We start from the raw sequence: 16,475 nt of genomic DNA on the forward strand, positions 1-16,475 counted from the left end.
CCGGTTGACAACCGCGAATACCACGAAACTAAATCATGCCCTTATATAAAGCCTTTACTATCACTATTAAGTCTAGTTTTTTCATCCCAATGACAAAATGTGTATATCAGTGTTTCTATAGCAAGCTCATCCACTCTACCCGTTTCTTCTATTGCTCAATCGAGATGAATATCATATACGGTGAGTTGAATTTGAATTTCAACCCATTTTTGTACATTTTGCAAAACAATTCAACCATTTATAGATTCAATTTTGTTCAAATATACTTGAACTTTGGCAGATGAGTTTTTGTTGCTAACTACTTATTATAATATGATATGATCGGAAATGAATACTTCTGACTAATTGCTTTGCTATATATGTAAGACCAACGGAGCCACTACATTGGTGGGAAGGTGGAAAAATATTGGGTGGCAGATATGTGACAGCCGACGGAACATGGTTGGCTTCTAGCAGAAAAGGAATGGTAGCTTTTGTTACCAACGTTCGTGAATTGCACTCAATATTTGCTGCAAAGAGTAGAGGTGATCTCCTAGTTCGCTTTTTGCAGGTTGGTTTTTAAGTTTACATTGTATTAAATCATGCCCACTAACTATTTGTTTTTTTCCTGTTGGTATGATTTTGGTAATTTTGATGATTATAGAGCACGAAAAACGCCATGGAGTTTACAGAAGAAATTGCGAAGGAAGCAGATGAATACAATGGATTCAATTTGATAATTGCTGATCTTTTGTCCATGAATATGGTTTATGTAACCAATAGGCTGAAAGGAGATAAGTGTTATGTAACTTCAGTTTCACCTGGGGTCCATGTGCTATCAAATTCAAGTCTAAACACTCCATGGACTAAGGTGAGCAACTACAGCTGCCTATTTTATGCAACAAATTTTCACTTCTTTAGCCAACTTATGCAACAATATCGTGGCCCTAAAAAGAAAAGATGTTGCATAAATTGGAATACTTGTGAAGCATTGTTGCATAAAGGTTAATGTTTTCTTTTTTCTAATATGTATTGTATCTATCTAATTTTGTACTCAGGCTCAAAGATTGGAACATGGTTTTAAAGATGTTTTGGATGAATATGGTGAAGGTGAAATTCCAATTACGATGTTGATTGATAAACTAATGAGAAACACTGTAAAAGATGACATCAGCATGCTTCCCGGGATCTATGGTCTAGATTTTGAGTATGAGTTGAGTTATGTATTTGTTAATACAGTATCTCCAAAGGTAACAATTTTCCCAACTTTCTAATTTTGTTCCATTTTGTCTAGATTTGAAGGTGTTGACGTGGCGTTGACATGGGAAAACATATTGGGTTTATACCCATGTGGATGCCACGTCAATAGTAGGTTGCTATTTCAAGACCTTAACACTTATATTTAATTCTGAATGTTGGTGATTATGGTACACGAAGTACTTCTGCATTGGCTATAAAAGCAAGTGGTGAAGTATTCTTTTATGAAAGTCATCTTGAAAATGGGTTATGGAAAGAGAACACAGAAACATACATGATTGAGAAAATGAAGTGAGGGTTAATGTGTGAAGAAATATAAGTATGTTGTTGTTATGGGTAAAGATATGTAAGTAGTAAGTACTTTGTTATGGGTAAAAAAATAAAAAGTAACACATATTACTATTTCCTGCAACTTGTCTTATTTTTTTTAATCTTATTTGGTATGAAAGTTATAATGTGTGCCTTGAACAAAAATAAATGATCAACTATAAGTTGATATGATGTATGTGATCTTATTTGTAAAAAATAATGAATTTTGAGAAGTTTGTATTATGTACTCGATCAAATTTGTACTTAAGATGGTATTTGGTTTTGTATAAGAAAAATAATTTGGTGTATAATCTAACCTCTGTGCCCCATAGATTCATGGATACCAAGCATCAACAATGTAGAAAATTTACAAATCAGATTCTAGGTGAATAGGATTTACATTAAAGAATGGGTGCAAGATAAAATGTTGGAAAGAATAATATATATATATATATATATATATATATATATATATATATATATATATATATATATATATATATGTGTGTGTGTGTGGAAATCTTCAGAAAAGTCCTAAAATTTTAGTCCAATTTATGAAAAAGTCTCAAACTAAATTTTATTTACAGAAAAGCACAAAATACCGGTTAAAACTTCGAAAAAACCCTTTTCGGCAGGTTTCGTAGATTTTGCTGGTATTTTGTCATTTTTCTTTAGTTTGCTCAAATTTTTGGGACTTTTCCAAAAATCACATAATAACCAAAATATTGGGACTTTTTTGAAAATTATCATGAAATTAATGGATATTATTATTAGCAAATCAGTTATAAACATAAAAAATATATTTATTATAAAAAAAAGGAAATACATTTGTTGCTAATTTCTAGGAATAAATTGGTGGTCTATGTACTACTCTATTGCTTCCTGGCCACTCAAACTCTCTACGTTCTTCCTATGCATTGTTGTGGGTGTGATAGTAAGATGAACTTAGTTAGCATTCCTCTAATGTTGGTGTTCTTATGATTTTTAACCTAAATACCAACCAACATTTATATCTTGCATGTTAACAACCATCGGCTAACATACATCTATAATATGTGGAAAGTGAACCGTGAATGATGATTTATATGGAAACAACTAAAGGGTGATTATCTATTTAAATTGTCATTCGAAGTTTACTCTTCACTTTCGATAGATGTGTGTAATTTTATGGTTGTTACTGAGTAATATTTTGAGGTTAGGTGGTAGTTAGGTTAAAGAACATAATGAAAGATTTATATGTTCGTGTAATGATATTTTCTAATAACACGTGATCATATAACGTCATCCCTAATAACAAGTAGAGAAAAATGACAGAATACCGGCCAAATCTACGAAACCGGCCAAAAAGTGTTTTTTCAAAGTTTTAGCCGGTATTATGTGCTTTTTTGTAAACAAAAATTAGTTCGGGAGTTTTTCGTAAATTAGATTAAAATTTTAGGATTTTTCTTGAGATTTCCCTATATATATATATATATATATATATATATATATATATATATATATATATATATATATATATATATATATATATATATATATATATATATATATATATATGTGACGTTGTCGCTGACATGTAAGATTCCCAATGGATTCATTTTGCTCTTTTCTGCAATGCAAAACATTATTATGTCTTTTTAAACCATAAATAAGTTACAAACAACATCGATGATCGTAGGTTATAGTATGGAAACCTTTTAAAAGGGAGAGTGTAAATGAAGTTGTGAGGATGAATGGTATTGTCACAATGGTCATGAACAAGACACACATCATGATGCTCATGAAGAGATTGCCTTCTGCTGTGAGATCCAATGGAATTTCAACTGTAATATTCATATTCTAAGAATGGGAAAGTCCTTGTGACTTTTTCCCTGGGGAGGTGCTAACACAAACTTCATGCGGCCTTTACTCATGTGTGTAAGAAGCATTATAATTTTCATCATATTGAGCATAAGTAATCTTCTAAGATTAAGATATGATTGATTTTGTTTTGTTGCTAAAATGTTGGAACTTTTGCTGGTGATATGAATTTTATTATCGAATGTTTCAACAAGTATTGCATATTTAAGTTTTTGACATATTAGTCAAAAGCTACTACACTTCACAGAGAGCATACCAAAATGCGATATATATATATATATATATATATATATATATATATATATATATATATATATATATATATATATATATATATATATATATATATATATATATATATATATATAATTTATTAATTTCAACCGTAATAGAAGACTAAATTACTTTCATAACTAGATGCACTTTCATTTATTTGTGAATTATAACATTGTATATTTATCTATTTCTTCATTTTTCATCCTAATAACAAACAAATCCCAAAAAAATGAAACACCTCTAACCCATGCATAGCATGGGTTCACCACCTAGTTGTTGTTGTTGTTATTATTATTATTATTATTATTATTATTATTAAAATAAAGAATAGTATTAAAAATATTTTTTCTAAGTATCACAATGAAACGTTATCTATTTCTTTTTGCCTTTGTGAAATATTTCTAACGTATGTTACGAACTACTTTTATTTAGACTTGTAATGTTGATCACTATGGTTTCTATTTGCTAGGATATCAACTTCAAAAAACTCACAAACGAAAGCCACTAGAGAAGCAAAACTCGGTAGCCTGTTGGATAAAATCAAGCCACCACGACTCGAAGATGCAGGTCTTAAGATTGTGCACTTCCCCCAGACTCCATACAGGAAGCCTTCCTAAAGGCTGCAATAACTGACAACTCACATATGTTCCACGACTTTGATGATGAATTAGAAGGAGATTGCATCAATGATCCACTTGTTGGAATCACAACCAAGGTTGATCCACTTTACGCTTGTGATCCAAAGAAAGGCGGTGAATTGCCAAAGACGATAGGAGATTAGGCGGTTACTGGCAGCAATGAGGGTATAACGGAAAAGGTGGTTGAACCAGAGGTGTTAGGTGATATTAAGAGATAAAGAAATAGAATTTTCTCATTAGATTGAAATGAATAACAGCTCTACCATTTATATACAAACTTCTAACTACCACAACTAACTAAATGGTAAATTACAGAATTAACCCTCAACTATTACATAAGTACATAGAGTGACCAAATATACATTTCTATATCTAATATTCCCCCCTCAAGATGGAAGAGGAGAATATATGTTCTTCAAAGCCATCTTGGACATAAGAGGGAGTAACTTGGTAGATGGTAGCGGTTTTGTGAACAAATCTGCTAACTAAAATTGAGACTTAATGGGCATTAATCGAATAGTCTGATTAATAACTATTTCTCGAACAAAATGTAGATCTATCTCCAAGTGTTTGGTACGTTCATGGAAAATTGGATTGGTAGCAATCTTGATGGCTGAATCATTATCACAGAATAATAATGTTGCTTCTAGATTATCAATAACAAAATCTCGTAACAACTGTCTCAACCATATTATCTCACAAGTAGTAGAAGCAATAGCTCTATACTTTGCTTCAGCTGATGAACGAGATATAGTAGTTTGTTTCTTAGATTTCCACGTAACTAAAGAATCACCAAGAAATATGCAAAAAAAAAACAGTAATAGATTATAACGCCCGTGTTTCTGGGAAAAGTATTGATGATGATGTAATAGTCTAGATCAACCATTGTAACCTATTTTAAAGTAATAAAGATGATTTACATGAATATTATGTGAACTATGTGCTTTTATGTGATTGTATACTTGTTTGTAAAGATATAATAAAATAAGCGTCAAAAATAAAATGTTAGATAAGCCTATTACCGATGAAGGAATTCGTAGTGTTCGTTAAACCAAGAGCGTGCATCAAAAGAAAGCCCAAATCTGACTTCGTATGAGGAAGTTATGATTTTTCTAAGTTTCGGATCAGTAGTGCACATCCCGAAGTTCGAATTTTAGATCGAGTGATTTTTGCCGACACAACCTAAATGAAAATCGAAGATCTCATTTATAGGAGTTCAACGATAAAAATATGGTCGAAAATGGAGTTTGTATGTAGAAGTTATGAATTCTACACGGTCGTTTAGCAGTGTAATCCTCTCATACCATTAAATTTAAAATCGATCGAGAATTAGCCGATTAAGTCTAAATAAAAGTTGTAGAACATGTTCCCACCTACGCATAGATATAAATAACATCGAAAACGGAACTCGTATGAAAAAGTTACAAATTTTAGAAGTCATAGGTGCAAATTGCGAAGCTGGATGCGAGGCTACGCCCTGCGTAGACTTCGGACGCCTCACATACCAAGTACGCCCCGCGTACACCGAAGGTACGCTCAATGTTTTGACTTTTTCTGCGGTTCCAGAGCTTTCCACATAATTGCACTAAAGATCCGACACGTATGTACAAACCTCGGTATGCCCCGCGTCCGAGCTGCAGTACCCCAGCGTACGTCCGAGGCCTCGGCCTATAAATAGGTGCGACGGCTGCCGAGATTTTTGCTCATTTTCTTCATATCTTTCACTCTCTACTCTCTCTAGCCTATCCCCCCCCCCCCCCCCCGAAGCCTAGGAAACCTTTCTAGCACTAGAAGAAAGCCTCGGAGAGCCCGGAGTCTCCAAGAAAAAAAAAGTTTTCGGTTTAGAAACTTTGCCCCCGCAGAGCTCGGTTTTCAAGAAATCTCCCATTTTCGTCGAAGCGAAACGTTGTCCAAGTTGGAATCACCACCTTATCAAGTGAGTGTATAGTCACTATCATCTTACACATAGATATGAAGTATTTTATGTGCTCTGTGTATATGTATATGTTAGTTGTTTACTTGAGAAGTTGTTGAATGAAAGATCTATGCTTCTTTCTTTCAGATCTGAAACTTTTTCCTTCTGATCTACACTTTATCTTTCAGATCTAAGACTTTTCTTTCAGATATGAAACTTTTTTTCCTTCTGATCTACACTTTCTCATCTCAGATCTAAACTTTTTCTTCAGATCGAAACTGTATATGTATTTTATGCTTTGAAAGTTATGATGGATGAAAGATGTAAACTTTGTTTTTCAGATATGGACTATGCATGTATATTATATCTACAAATATGTTGGGTAGAACATGGGTAGATGAAATAATTAGTTTTTACGCCCAAGGTCTAACTCACACTCCAAAGGCCCACTAGTCAACCAATGGACCAAAGCCCAACATATGACCCAATTTTCCAAATTGGACCCAGACCTCTACATGGTCTTACCTTAAGGCCCATCCATTTATTCTAGTCCAAACTCTTGGTATTCCAAGGCCTAATGTCTCATAATCATCAAGGCCCAATTATGGCCTACCTATGGCCCAATCTTCTAAATTGGGCCCAAGCCTTTCCAATGGGCCTTATCCTAAATCCCATCTAAATATTTTAATCCATATTCTTGTTCTTAGATGGACTATCAATAACCCAATCACCCAAGCCCAAAAGAAAGGCCCAAGTAAAATTAGGGTTTTCACATGAAATGACGATTAGGGTTAAGTGTTCCTACTTAACCCATTATGGACTTAATCCATTAAGTCCAATATTTCCTTAAGTTAATTGCAAAGGATTATTAATTAATATTTTAACTATGGTAAATAATTCCAGTACGAGTCCCGATCACTTCCCAAAATTAGGGTTTCATGACATTAGGGTTTTCCAAACCCTAATTAGGGTTTCCAACCCAAATACTAGCCAATTAGTCAAATGGTTAGGCTTTTTGGCCAATTAAGGCTTCATTGGGTCCATTAGGGTTAAACAAGTTGGGTACCACCCACTACCACCTCAGGTAGTGGTGGTCAATGGTGGCTCACAGCGGCGGCCACCACCTCGTACTGGTGGTTATGACTTTGGCTAAAAAATATCCAAGCATCCCAACATAACAATCACACACACAAAGCACACAGCCACCCATGGTGGCGGATGGTGGCACCAGAATGGCGGTGCAAGGTGGCAACCACCACCTCACGACGGTGACGAGTTGTTTTCTTTGATTATTCCGGCCATACAATGATACAACAACCATACAACAATATCCAAAATAAACACTCAAAATAAATTACACACACATAGCCGCCCTGTGGCGGCAGGTGGTGGTCAGAGGTGCTAGGGTTAGGGTTACGGAGGGTTAACGTTATATACCCGATCCCTTCAAACTTCGACCCATAATGACGGAAATGGTCCTTCCTTCTTTCTTTTCTTTCAAAACGGATCCTTAATTTACCCTTTTAACCCCATCCATCCAAAATCCTTTCAACTGAAGTCCTTATGCTACCAAATGGGCCCCTCCTCTACAAAACCTTTTCAGCTTAGGTCCAAATTTTACTTCTTTAGCCCTTGTTTCCACAAATCCTTACATATTAAGTCCAAAAGATACCAAACACCCCCTGACTTTTGAAAATCTTTACAAAATAAATCCTAAAGTCACACTTTAACCCCCAGAGATTCAAATCTTGTCATTTGTCTCCCCGAAACCAACACCCCGCTAATTATTATATGATTTTGGGCTATAATAATGTAAAATAGTAATAAAAATTACTTCTCGGGGTTCCGGATTTATTATTTAATTATTCTATTTTAAACAGAATGTTACAGAAATATTATGGATTAATTAGAATTCTGGAAAAACAAATTTGGGCCAATCATTTAATTAGAAATTCCCCAATTATATTAAAATTAATTAATTAACTAGTTTCTAAAAATTACTGCTACAATGTATTTTAATCTTCTAGGTGAGAACTATATAAGGAAAAAAAATCAAATTTAGAGATTCTACCAAAAATCAAGGGATGTTTTTTTGAAATAATCAGAATGTATTCTTTTATTCGAACAATAATCAAAAATTCATTCTTAAATTGTTTTTGTTAATTATTATTTTTTATCAGATTTGTAAGGAGTCTTGAAATTTTATTACAAATAATTAACATTACCAATCTACAATATCATTCTTTTAGAATATAGCAAAACTGGTTTTTACAATAACATTTTTTTAAGAATACATACGATTCTGATGCATACGTATATGAAACAAGTGATTTTGATTTTTACGATTACAATACATATGAGTCTACCATACAATGATTTCAGGAAAAAAAAATCAGAATACTATCAAAAGTATATTAGAATACATTCTAATATAATAGAAATCATCTTCTACCATAAACTAGAATGCTCTTGATCTTCTACCAGAATATAAAATGTGTTTGATCTTCTTTTTTAATCCAAAGTACAGTTGAGATAATTCATTTTTGCAAGATCACTTGATTCCAACCTTAGAAAAGTTACACATTACATGATCTTCTTTAAGAATCTTGAGTAAGTGAACCAATTTGCTTTTAATTAAAAGATTAGAACTAAAGAATGCATGTATATACATACAAAGACATTTTGACATAATACATGAATACAAATGTATTCTGACAGAATACACAAAGAGTGCGTAGCTTTATATATTCTAGAAATTGGATTATGTTAATCATATGCAAATCACCATGTTAAATTCTTAACTTTCTTAAACAAATTACTTAAGAGGTTTCACAAATGATCCTCCGAGCGATTGAGTCCGACTCATTTCATCTAGCACTTGTTGTGCAACACATACAAATACTTACAAGAAAATCAAAGAGACTGAATTTTGTCTCACCTAAATTCTAATGCATAAGACTAACATAGGCTGAAAATTAATAAACCTCGACGAAACACACACACACACAAATAAAGAATACCTAAGTTCGATTTAGGTGGAAACTGAAAATGGTGGAAAATAGATTGTACCTCACCTACACACAAGAGAGATACATACAAGTATCATTATCTTCAATTGGTTAATCAATATGCAAATAGAGATAAAGTGAGAAACCATGGCTTCATTATTGTTGGTGATAAAATCTAAACCCTTAATGTTATCGTTAAGGTAATTATGGTGGTGGTGTTGGATTGGTCGAGAAGGTGTTGATGATGATTAGTGATGTCGACGATGATGGTAGTCTGGCGGAGACGTATAGAAGAAAATGATCATGAGGATTCATTCCTTTAATCAGAATGAATAACATGCCCCTTTCCCTTCTCATGTTGAAACAATGGTGGTATTTTATTGTGGATAACTAACAAATTTTCCTTAAATAAAGGGATGATATTTGCATTTATATTTGATTCAAGTAGTTAACATAACTAACTAATAGCTAAACTTACTATTCAACCCCTATATATATTCAATTAATTATTTACTTTTAGTAATTATAATGATTGGTCCACATTAATTCTTACATCCACAAACAAGATCTGAAAACTCCAAGAGAATGATAACAACAAACCACTATGATTTACAATAAATTACCAACCAAACCAAACTAATGGGTTACATCATTGCATAATCTCAAAGAAGAACATGCAATTTCAAGTTTTTTACAAGATAACACAACTAACACATTTATAAAACAAGTATTTAACACCACTAAGTTCCCAATCCTATGAGCTCACGTGGTTTGTATCACTATCCTTTGATCATGACCGATTGAAAAGGTACCCTTTTGATGTCCAAGAAAGTTGAGAACTCATTGTTCATCGGTTGCTTCCATGGTTCTCCATCCATCTGCATAAAAGCTTCTTTCCAAGCTCCACCTCTTAACTCAAACCGAATCTCTGAAGCCTAAGAAACGTAAAAAATGACTATATGATATACATTGTAAATTTACTTTTTTGCCCTTTTTTGCAAAACTAATTACCTGTACAATGTGTTTGGCTGAGATTAGATCAGCCATAACAAATGATGCATGCCATCCATGTTTAAAGCCAAAAACTTCTAGAATCCCATCATCTGCTTTAGCCTCAACAAAACCCTTCTGTAAATGGGTAATTAATAATAGCAAATTCATTGGGTTTTTTAGGAAATCAATTGTAAATTCTATAAAGAAAATCTTACCTTTTGTAAATAGTCAGGCTTCAAGTTACCCCATGGATTCCTTCCACTTGCATAACTATGAAGATTCAAAGCAACTATTGACCTAACACTGAAAACAAAAAAAAAAAGGTACTTTAGACATTTGACAAAAAAATTTAATAATAAAACAAAATAAAATTACTTTACCTTGATGGAATAGAAATAGGTTCCCATGTTGTGCTGTTGAGCCTTTTAACATGCAGCCTCAAGATGTTATTTAGTCCCCTTACATTATATTAACAATCACATATAACAAATTAAAATCTTTTAATTTTAACCCTAATGCATTTCATAACTTACAACATGATATTGAAATATGAGAAATTCTTACCTCAAACTTGGATCAGCTATACAAGGTGTAAAAAACCACCCTTGTTTGCAACTATAACTCGAGTAAATTATCTAAAACAGAAGAAAATTTTATAAATTAATAAACAAGATATAGGAATAATAACGAAATGACATTTTTCAAAAAACATAGTAAACTTTAGACCTTGTTTGAAATAGGACCTTGTGCAAGATAAGGTTTCTCATTTCTTAAATGATGAAACCCATAAGCCACTTGTGCATCCATTCCTATAATCAAAACTCAAAATTAATTACAAAAATAAATTATAAAAACTATGTTTTAATTAAGAAAATATAATCCCATACCTATACTGAAGTAGTTATAAAAAACTCCTTGGTAGCAAGAAACCTTTTCAGCCAATGGTCCATCAACTTTTAGATCCTAAAAATTTTAATTATAAAGATGTTAAAATTTAAATCACATATAAAAATTAATAAAAATTTACCCTCTTAACATATGAAATCATTTTTTAACAAATTGTCTACAATACTAAAACCCTAACCTGATCAAGAACAACTTCTTCTGTTCGTTTTAACGAATAAGGTGCATCCAAATCTATCCCATTTGGCATCGATATTACAAGATTCCAACTATATTTCATAAAAAAAAAAAAAAAAAAAAAAAAAATACACAATTAACACTTTCCACTTTCCACTTTTCACTTTTCACTTTTCATTCACACATACTTATAAATTATAATAATGTAAAGATTCGAGTCTCTCACCTATCGAGGCGACTAGTTGGAGCACGAATAGACTTATCGAGAGTCTTTTTTATAGCTGCTTTCCAATTGAAAGGAAACGATCCACCCTGAAATTAAGTTTAAAAAAATTTCAAGAACTTGAAGTTTATTTTATTTATTTATTTATTTATTTTTAAAAGTGAAATTAAAAAAAAAAAAAAAAAAAAATTACCCAACCAAAACTTCTTGACAAATCATTTCCTGTGCCAAGAGGGACAATTGCAGTTGGTGGAACCGGGTCCCGCCCGGCTTTATGAAGCTCTCCAAGGCACCCAAGAACCCATCCTACCGTTCCATCACCACCCGCAACCTATCAATAATTCAATATCATTAAACAATTTATTAACCTTTAACTTTTATCGTGAAATTTAATTGAAAGTAACATATAGGTAAATACGTCACCCACAATGAAAAATAATGAGTGGTGTCTTGTTAAAAAAAAAAAAACAATAAAGCTAAAAGTAAAAAGTAAAAATACATAAATGTGGCATAGTATACGTTACTTACCACAATTCTTAATCTTTCACGGGTTTCTTTAGCACACCCATCACCAATACTAGCAAGCTTCTCAAGACAACCCAAACCATATTGAATAAATTCGTGAGGCTTTACACTCAGAAGATCAATAACCTAAAAATCAAAAGCAAAATCATTGAAAGATGAAGCGAAAGAAGTTTGAATCTTTTGGCGTTTGTATATGGGTTATAATCGTGGTTTACAAGAAACGATTTTGAATTTTTGATCGGGTCTCGAATTGGTATAAAGTATAGAAATTTCAAGAGCGTAATCAAAATTGGTTTTAGTTTATGATTATAAAAGTTGAGAAAGATCAGCATCGATGATGTAATTTGAGTTTAAAACTATAAAAATCGTCGATTTTTATGAAACTTGACTCTGACCAGATATGCAAGAACAGGAGATAAGATTTAAAATGGAAGGTTAGTGATAAATTAATGAAATCAAGAGAATTTTACGGGTTTTTAAACTGATTAATGGAGTGAATCGGACTTTACCTGTTCTTCCCCCATTAAATCCTGCAATCTAGCCATGAGTTCCGGGCCATAGCGTCCACCGCTCTTGGAATTAATGAAAACAATCAGCGGCGATTCAGGGGGGACTTGCGGCGGTTTGTCGTGACCGGTGGTGGTGAGTTCGTAATGAGGTTTTCCGGCGTCGATGTCTTTTGATGCAATGGCGTCTTTGATAGCGAGGCGTAAATATTCCGGCATCGTAATCTTCTGCCTCAGCTCCTCTTTACGAATCCTAACCCCAGATAACGACGACCACCCTTTGATCGACTCTATCACAGATGACCTTACGGCTACTTTAGCCACCTCCGTCTTCGGTCCCGGCGATTCCATTATTGATTCTCTATTTCTCTCTCTCTCTCAGGCGACACACGAGCTAACACAATCAAGACAAGACTCGAATATGTTCCTCTTTTAAACCTCTAAGATTATCGTAACCGAATATTCTTACGTGTTGAAAACTTGGAATTGACTTCAGTTATTCTTAAGAGAGAGGGTGGTGGTGTGTGTGTGTGTGGTGGGAGGAATGGGGCCGGAGTCCGGGTGGGTGGGGTTCTGTTTTAGAACGCCGGCGGGAGGGCATTTGAGAAATGCCCTTAAGGATGGAGTAAATTACGAAAGTGCCATGTGAATTCTCAGGTTCTACGCCCTAATAAGATCCACGATTTTGAAGTGTATAAAACTATGAATAAGCTTATTTCCATTTTAGACCCTCAACGTTAAGTGAAGTTTCACTTCACTACTTTCTTATAGAAAATGTTTGCTTTCTATAAAACTATGTATGAATCGTTAATAATTGTTTTGAAAACTTCTAAATTCAGTAGGAAAAATCACATAAAATATTAAATGCGATTAGTAAATGTATGATTTTTCCTTCTATCTTGGCAACCGTTTTTCATAATCGTAATTGAAAGCAATGTTATTATTCTTGATGAGAAAAAGATATGAAATTTTGTATAGAATTAAGAAAGAAATCAAGATTTGAAAGGAAATGAATTTGCATTTTAATGAGGTACCATATAGACTTTAAACTTTAAAATTATATTGTAATTATATTTACTTGCATTCAAGATTAAATTACTAAGACATGTTTAGGTTGTGAGACGCGTTTATATCCTCAAAAGTACAAAATGTGAGGGATATCATGAAGTAATACAAAAATATTAGTATAGCCCTTCAAAAAATATATATATATAATCATTATGGGGTTGCCCACCAAACGTAGTGTCTAAGGCTTTGCGGTATGGATTGGGTTTGGCTACGCGTAGTGCCTACGTGGCAAGGCCACCTACGCGTGAACACCGCCCCATGTGTACGTAGGTGTCTTGTGGTGTAGGGCTGTCTACGGATGAAAACGATAGACGTGATTGGTGCAACATTTTTTACCGTTTCTTTTTTCTTTGTTTGACCGTTACCAACGTAGAAAAAATTTAAACAAAACTTAACACACATATATAAATATATACACAACATATAAACAAACACATTTTCATTCATATCATAAACATATTTATATTCTCTCTTTCAAACACTTTTAACCAGATATATGAATAATTTTGCGGACTCGATTTCCTCTTCTTCATTCGATGATGATGGTAGCTTTGATGAAGATGATTTGGTGTTGCACACGTTGTTGTTTGCAGCACACAATAGGGTGCAATAAAGAGGCGAAAGTTCAAATATCGAAAAGTGACATAGAATTTCGATAGTTTGGGATCGTATGGCTGCACACAAACTTTTGGTATGTGATTACTTTGCCCCTGATAGTTTGTATGACCTATTACAATTGGAAGGCCGTTTTGGTGTTAGTAGAAATTTATTTTTACGTATTGCTAGAGATTTGGAAAACAATTATGAGTTTTTCCAATTGAGATGGGATGCAAGAGGTAAATGTGGTTTTAGTACACTACAAAAATGCACAACAGCCCTTAGACAATTGGCATACGGCATAGAAGCAGAAGCGTCAGATGAGTATCTAAAAATGTCTAAGAGGATTGGGCGAGAATGTGCTTATCTTTTTGTGAGCATGTCATAGAGATTTATGATGACATATATTTGCGACATCCAACTAGAAATGATATCGAACAGTTGTATGTCGCACATGAAGCTAAAACATGGCTTACCAGGAATGCTTGGCAGCATTGATATTACACATTAGGAGTGGGCAATTTGTCCCAATGCATGACGAGGTCAATTCACACGAGGTGATCATGGCGTGCCGACTATTATACTAGAGGTCGTTGGTTCACATGACCTATGGATTTGACATGCATTCTTTGGTATGGTGGGATCAAACAACGACCTGAATGTACTTGGAGCCTCTCTGATATTTAATGCTATTTTGCAGGGTAAAGCACCAAACATACCGTTCGTTGTGAATGAACATCAATATAGTTATGGGTATTACCTTGGTGATTTGATATATCCAGAATACGCTACGTTTGTCAAGTCGTACTCATTTCCGGCCGATGAAAAACGAAAATTGTTCAAGTTAGCACAATAATCGACAAGAAAGGATGTGGAACGGGTGTTTGTCGTCCTCAAACAAAAGTGACACATTATCAAACATCTGGCACGGTCATTGAATAAGGTGAAATTGACGAATGTGTTGACTACTTGTGTTATTTTACATAACACGATAATTGAAGAAGAGGGTAGGGATATTTGTATGTATAATCCGGAAGATATTCTTAACCCATCTGCAGTAATATAAGTCGGAAACCTTGCATACTTGACACAACCTTTGTAAAAATACAAAACAGTGAAACACATCACAATTTACGTTATATTTGACTGGACATATATGGCAAATGCAATTCCAGCAACACGGTGGCAATGACGACGATGGGGATGACGACGAGTAATATTTTCTGTGTTTTTTTTAGTAATTTAGGTTTTAAATGATTGTCTTTTTTTTTTAAGTAATGTAGATTTTAAATTTCTGGTTTTTAAATTAATGTAAAATGTTTTTAATTAATATTTATGTTTTTATTTTTGTTTAATAATTATTTTTTAAATTATTCTAATGTAAAAAAAAATAAAAAATAAAAAGAAAAAATGATGTGAAGTTGTGATCATTTCCAAAAGTTAGTGAGTTGGTAGTAAACATGACGATGACATCACTTTTTCGGTATGCTGGGTCTTAGCCTAAAAACTAAAAAGGTTTTATGTTGTGCATATGTAAAATCAACTATTTATTGTACATGTGTCACAATATGTCTTATATAATTCTTCTAACATTTTTTTTACATGGATATATATCTTATCATATTTTAAATATACATAAAATGTATGACAAAGACGGTTGTAATTTCTACTTTGTTTAAATATAAATTATGGATTTCGTTTCAATGAGGAGTTGGATCAATTTTTCGTTCTCAATTTACAATAAAAGCTTATATCACATTGCATTGCACTACGCACAACTAGTGAACTAATAATGTAATAAAAACAAACAAATTCAGTCTTTTTGACTATTAAGCATTAATATAATAAAATAGTTTATTCTTACAAACAATGGAAACTATCTTTTATTCTTTTTGTTTAGCTCTTACTTACCTTTTGCCGTTAGCTTTCATTGACTTCTTAAACTTAAAGATTCTAGAAATTCTTAAGAAAATGGGTTGTTACATTGACTTCTTGAAGAGTTCAAGAAATTCTTAAGAATGTTCTATTTTTGGGTCTTTTGTTGAGACCATATCAATACAAAAATATTATATAATTTCATATAATTACATACTCTTCACCTCATGTCACTCTGATTAAAAAGTTAAGCATAACAAATCTCATAAATTTAAGACTTGTTATAAATTTGAGAATGAATGAAATGATATGAATAATAATGGGACAATGATACGAATATAAATGTGAAGTTTGATCACAAATCTA

General features: G+C 33.0%; 2 protein-coding genes across 2 annotated transcripts; one reads left to right on the plus strand and one right to left on the minus strand.

Moving 5' to 3' along the window:
• The first annotated feature begins 542 nt into the window (after positions 1-542).
• On the plus strand, positions 543-4,462 carry LOC145009971 (uncharacterized). Its single transcript, XM_078968575.1, has 3 exons — positions 543-850; positions 1,038-1,229; positions 4,286-4,462. The coding sequence occupies exons 1-3, from the start codon at positions 659-661 to the stop codon at positions 4,460-4,462; spliced, it is 561 nt and encodes a 186-aa protein (XP_078824701.1). The 5' UTR covers positions 543-658.
• Positions 4,463-9,828: 5,366 nt separating this feature from the next.
• On the minus strand, positions 9,829-13,232 carry LOC145011141 (diacylglycerol kinase 4-like). The gene is made up of 12 exons (XM_078969780.1): positions 12,573-13,232; positions 12,067-12,189; positions 11,732-11,869; positions 11,542-11,627; positions 11,320-11,407; positions 11,123-11,198; positions 10,962-11,044; positions 10,800-10,870; positions 10,616-10,693; positions 10,451-10,538; positions 10,254-10,370; positions 9,829-10,177 (listed from the first exon to the last, which is right to left on the minus strand). Exons 1-12 carry the CDS (start codon positions 12,918-12,920, stop codon positions 10,022-10,024), a joined length of 1,452 nt encoding a protein of 483 aa, XP_078825906.1. The 5' UTR covers positions 12,921-13,232; the 3' UTR covers positions 9,829-10,021.
• Positions 13,233-16,475: the final 3,243 nt, after the last annotated feature.

The sequence above is a fragment of the Lactuca saligna genome, chromosome 8 (genome assembly GCF_052625555.1).
Source record: "Lactuca saligna cultivar CGN05327 chromosome 8, ASM5262555v1, whole genome shotgun sequence".
Lineage (NCBI taxonomy): Eukaryota > Viridiplantae > Streptophyta > Magnoliopsida > Asterales > Asteraceae > Lactuca > Lactuca saligna.

What these genes read in the sequence shown, in the direction of transcription:
- LOC145011141 (XM_078969780.1), bottom strand. Translation starts at nt 12,920, where the DNA reads ATGGAATCGCCGGGACCGAAGACGGAGGTGGCTAAAGTAGCCGTAAGG. An exon ending in CCAACTAGTCGCCTCGATAG is followed by an intron (nt 11,408 to 11,541) that starts GTGAGAGACTCG and finishes TATGAAATATAG; the next exon opens with TTGGAATCTTGTAATATCGA. An exon ending in AGCCTGACTATTTACAAAAG is followed by an intron (nt 10,371 to 10,450) that starts GTAAGATTTTCT and finishes ACCCATTTACAG; the next exon opens with AAGGGTTTTGTTGAGGCTAA.
- LOC145009971 (XM_078968575.1), top strand. Translation starts at nt 659, where the DNA reads ATGGAGTTTACAGAAGAAATTGCGAAGGAAGCAGATGAATACAATGGA. An exon ending in TAAACACTCCATGGACTAAG is followed by an intron (nt 851 to 1,037) that starts GTGAGCAACTAC and finishes TTTTGTACTCAG; the next exon opens with GCTCAAAGATTGGAACATGG. An exon ending in TTAATACAGTATCTCCAAAG is followed by an intron (nt 1,230 to 4,285) that starts GTAACAATTTTC and finishes GACTCCATACAG; the next exon opens with GAAGCCTTCCTAAAGGCTGC.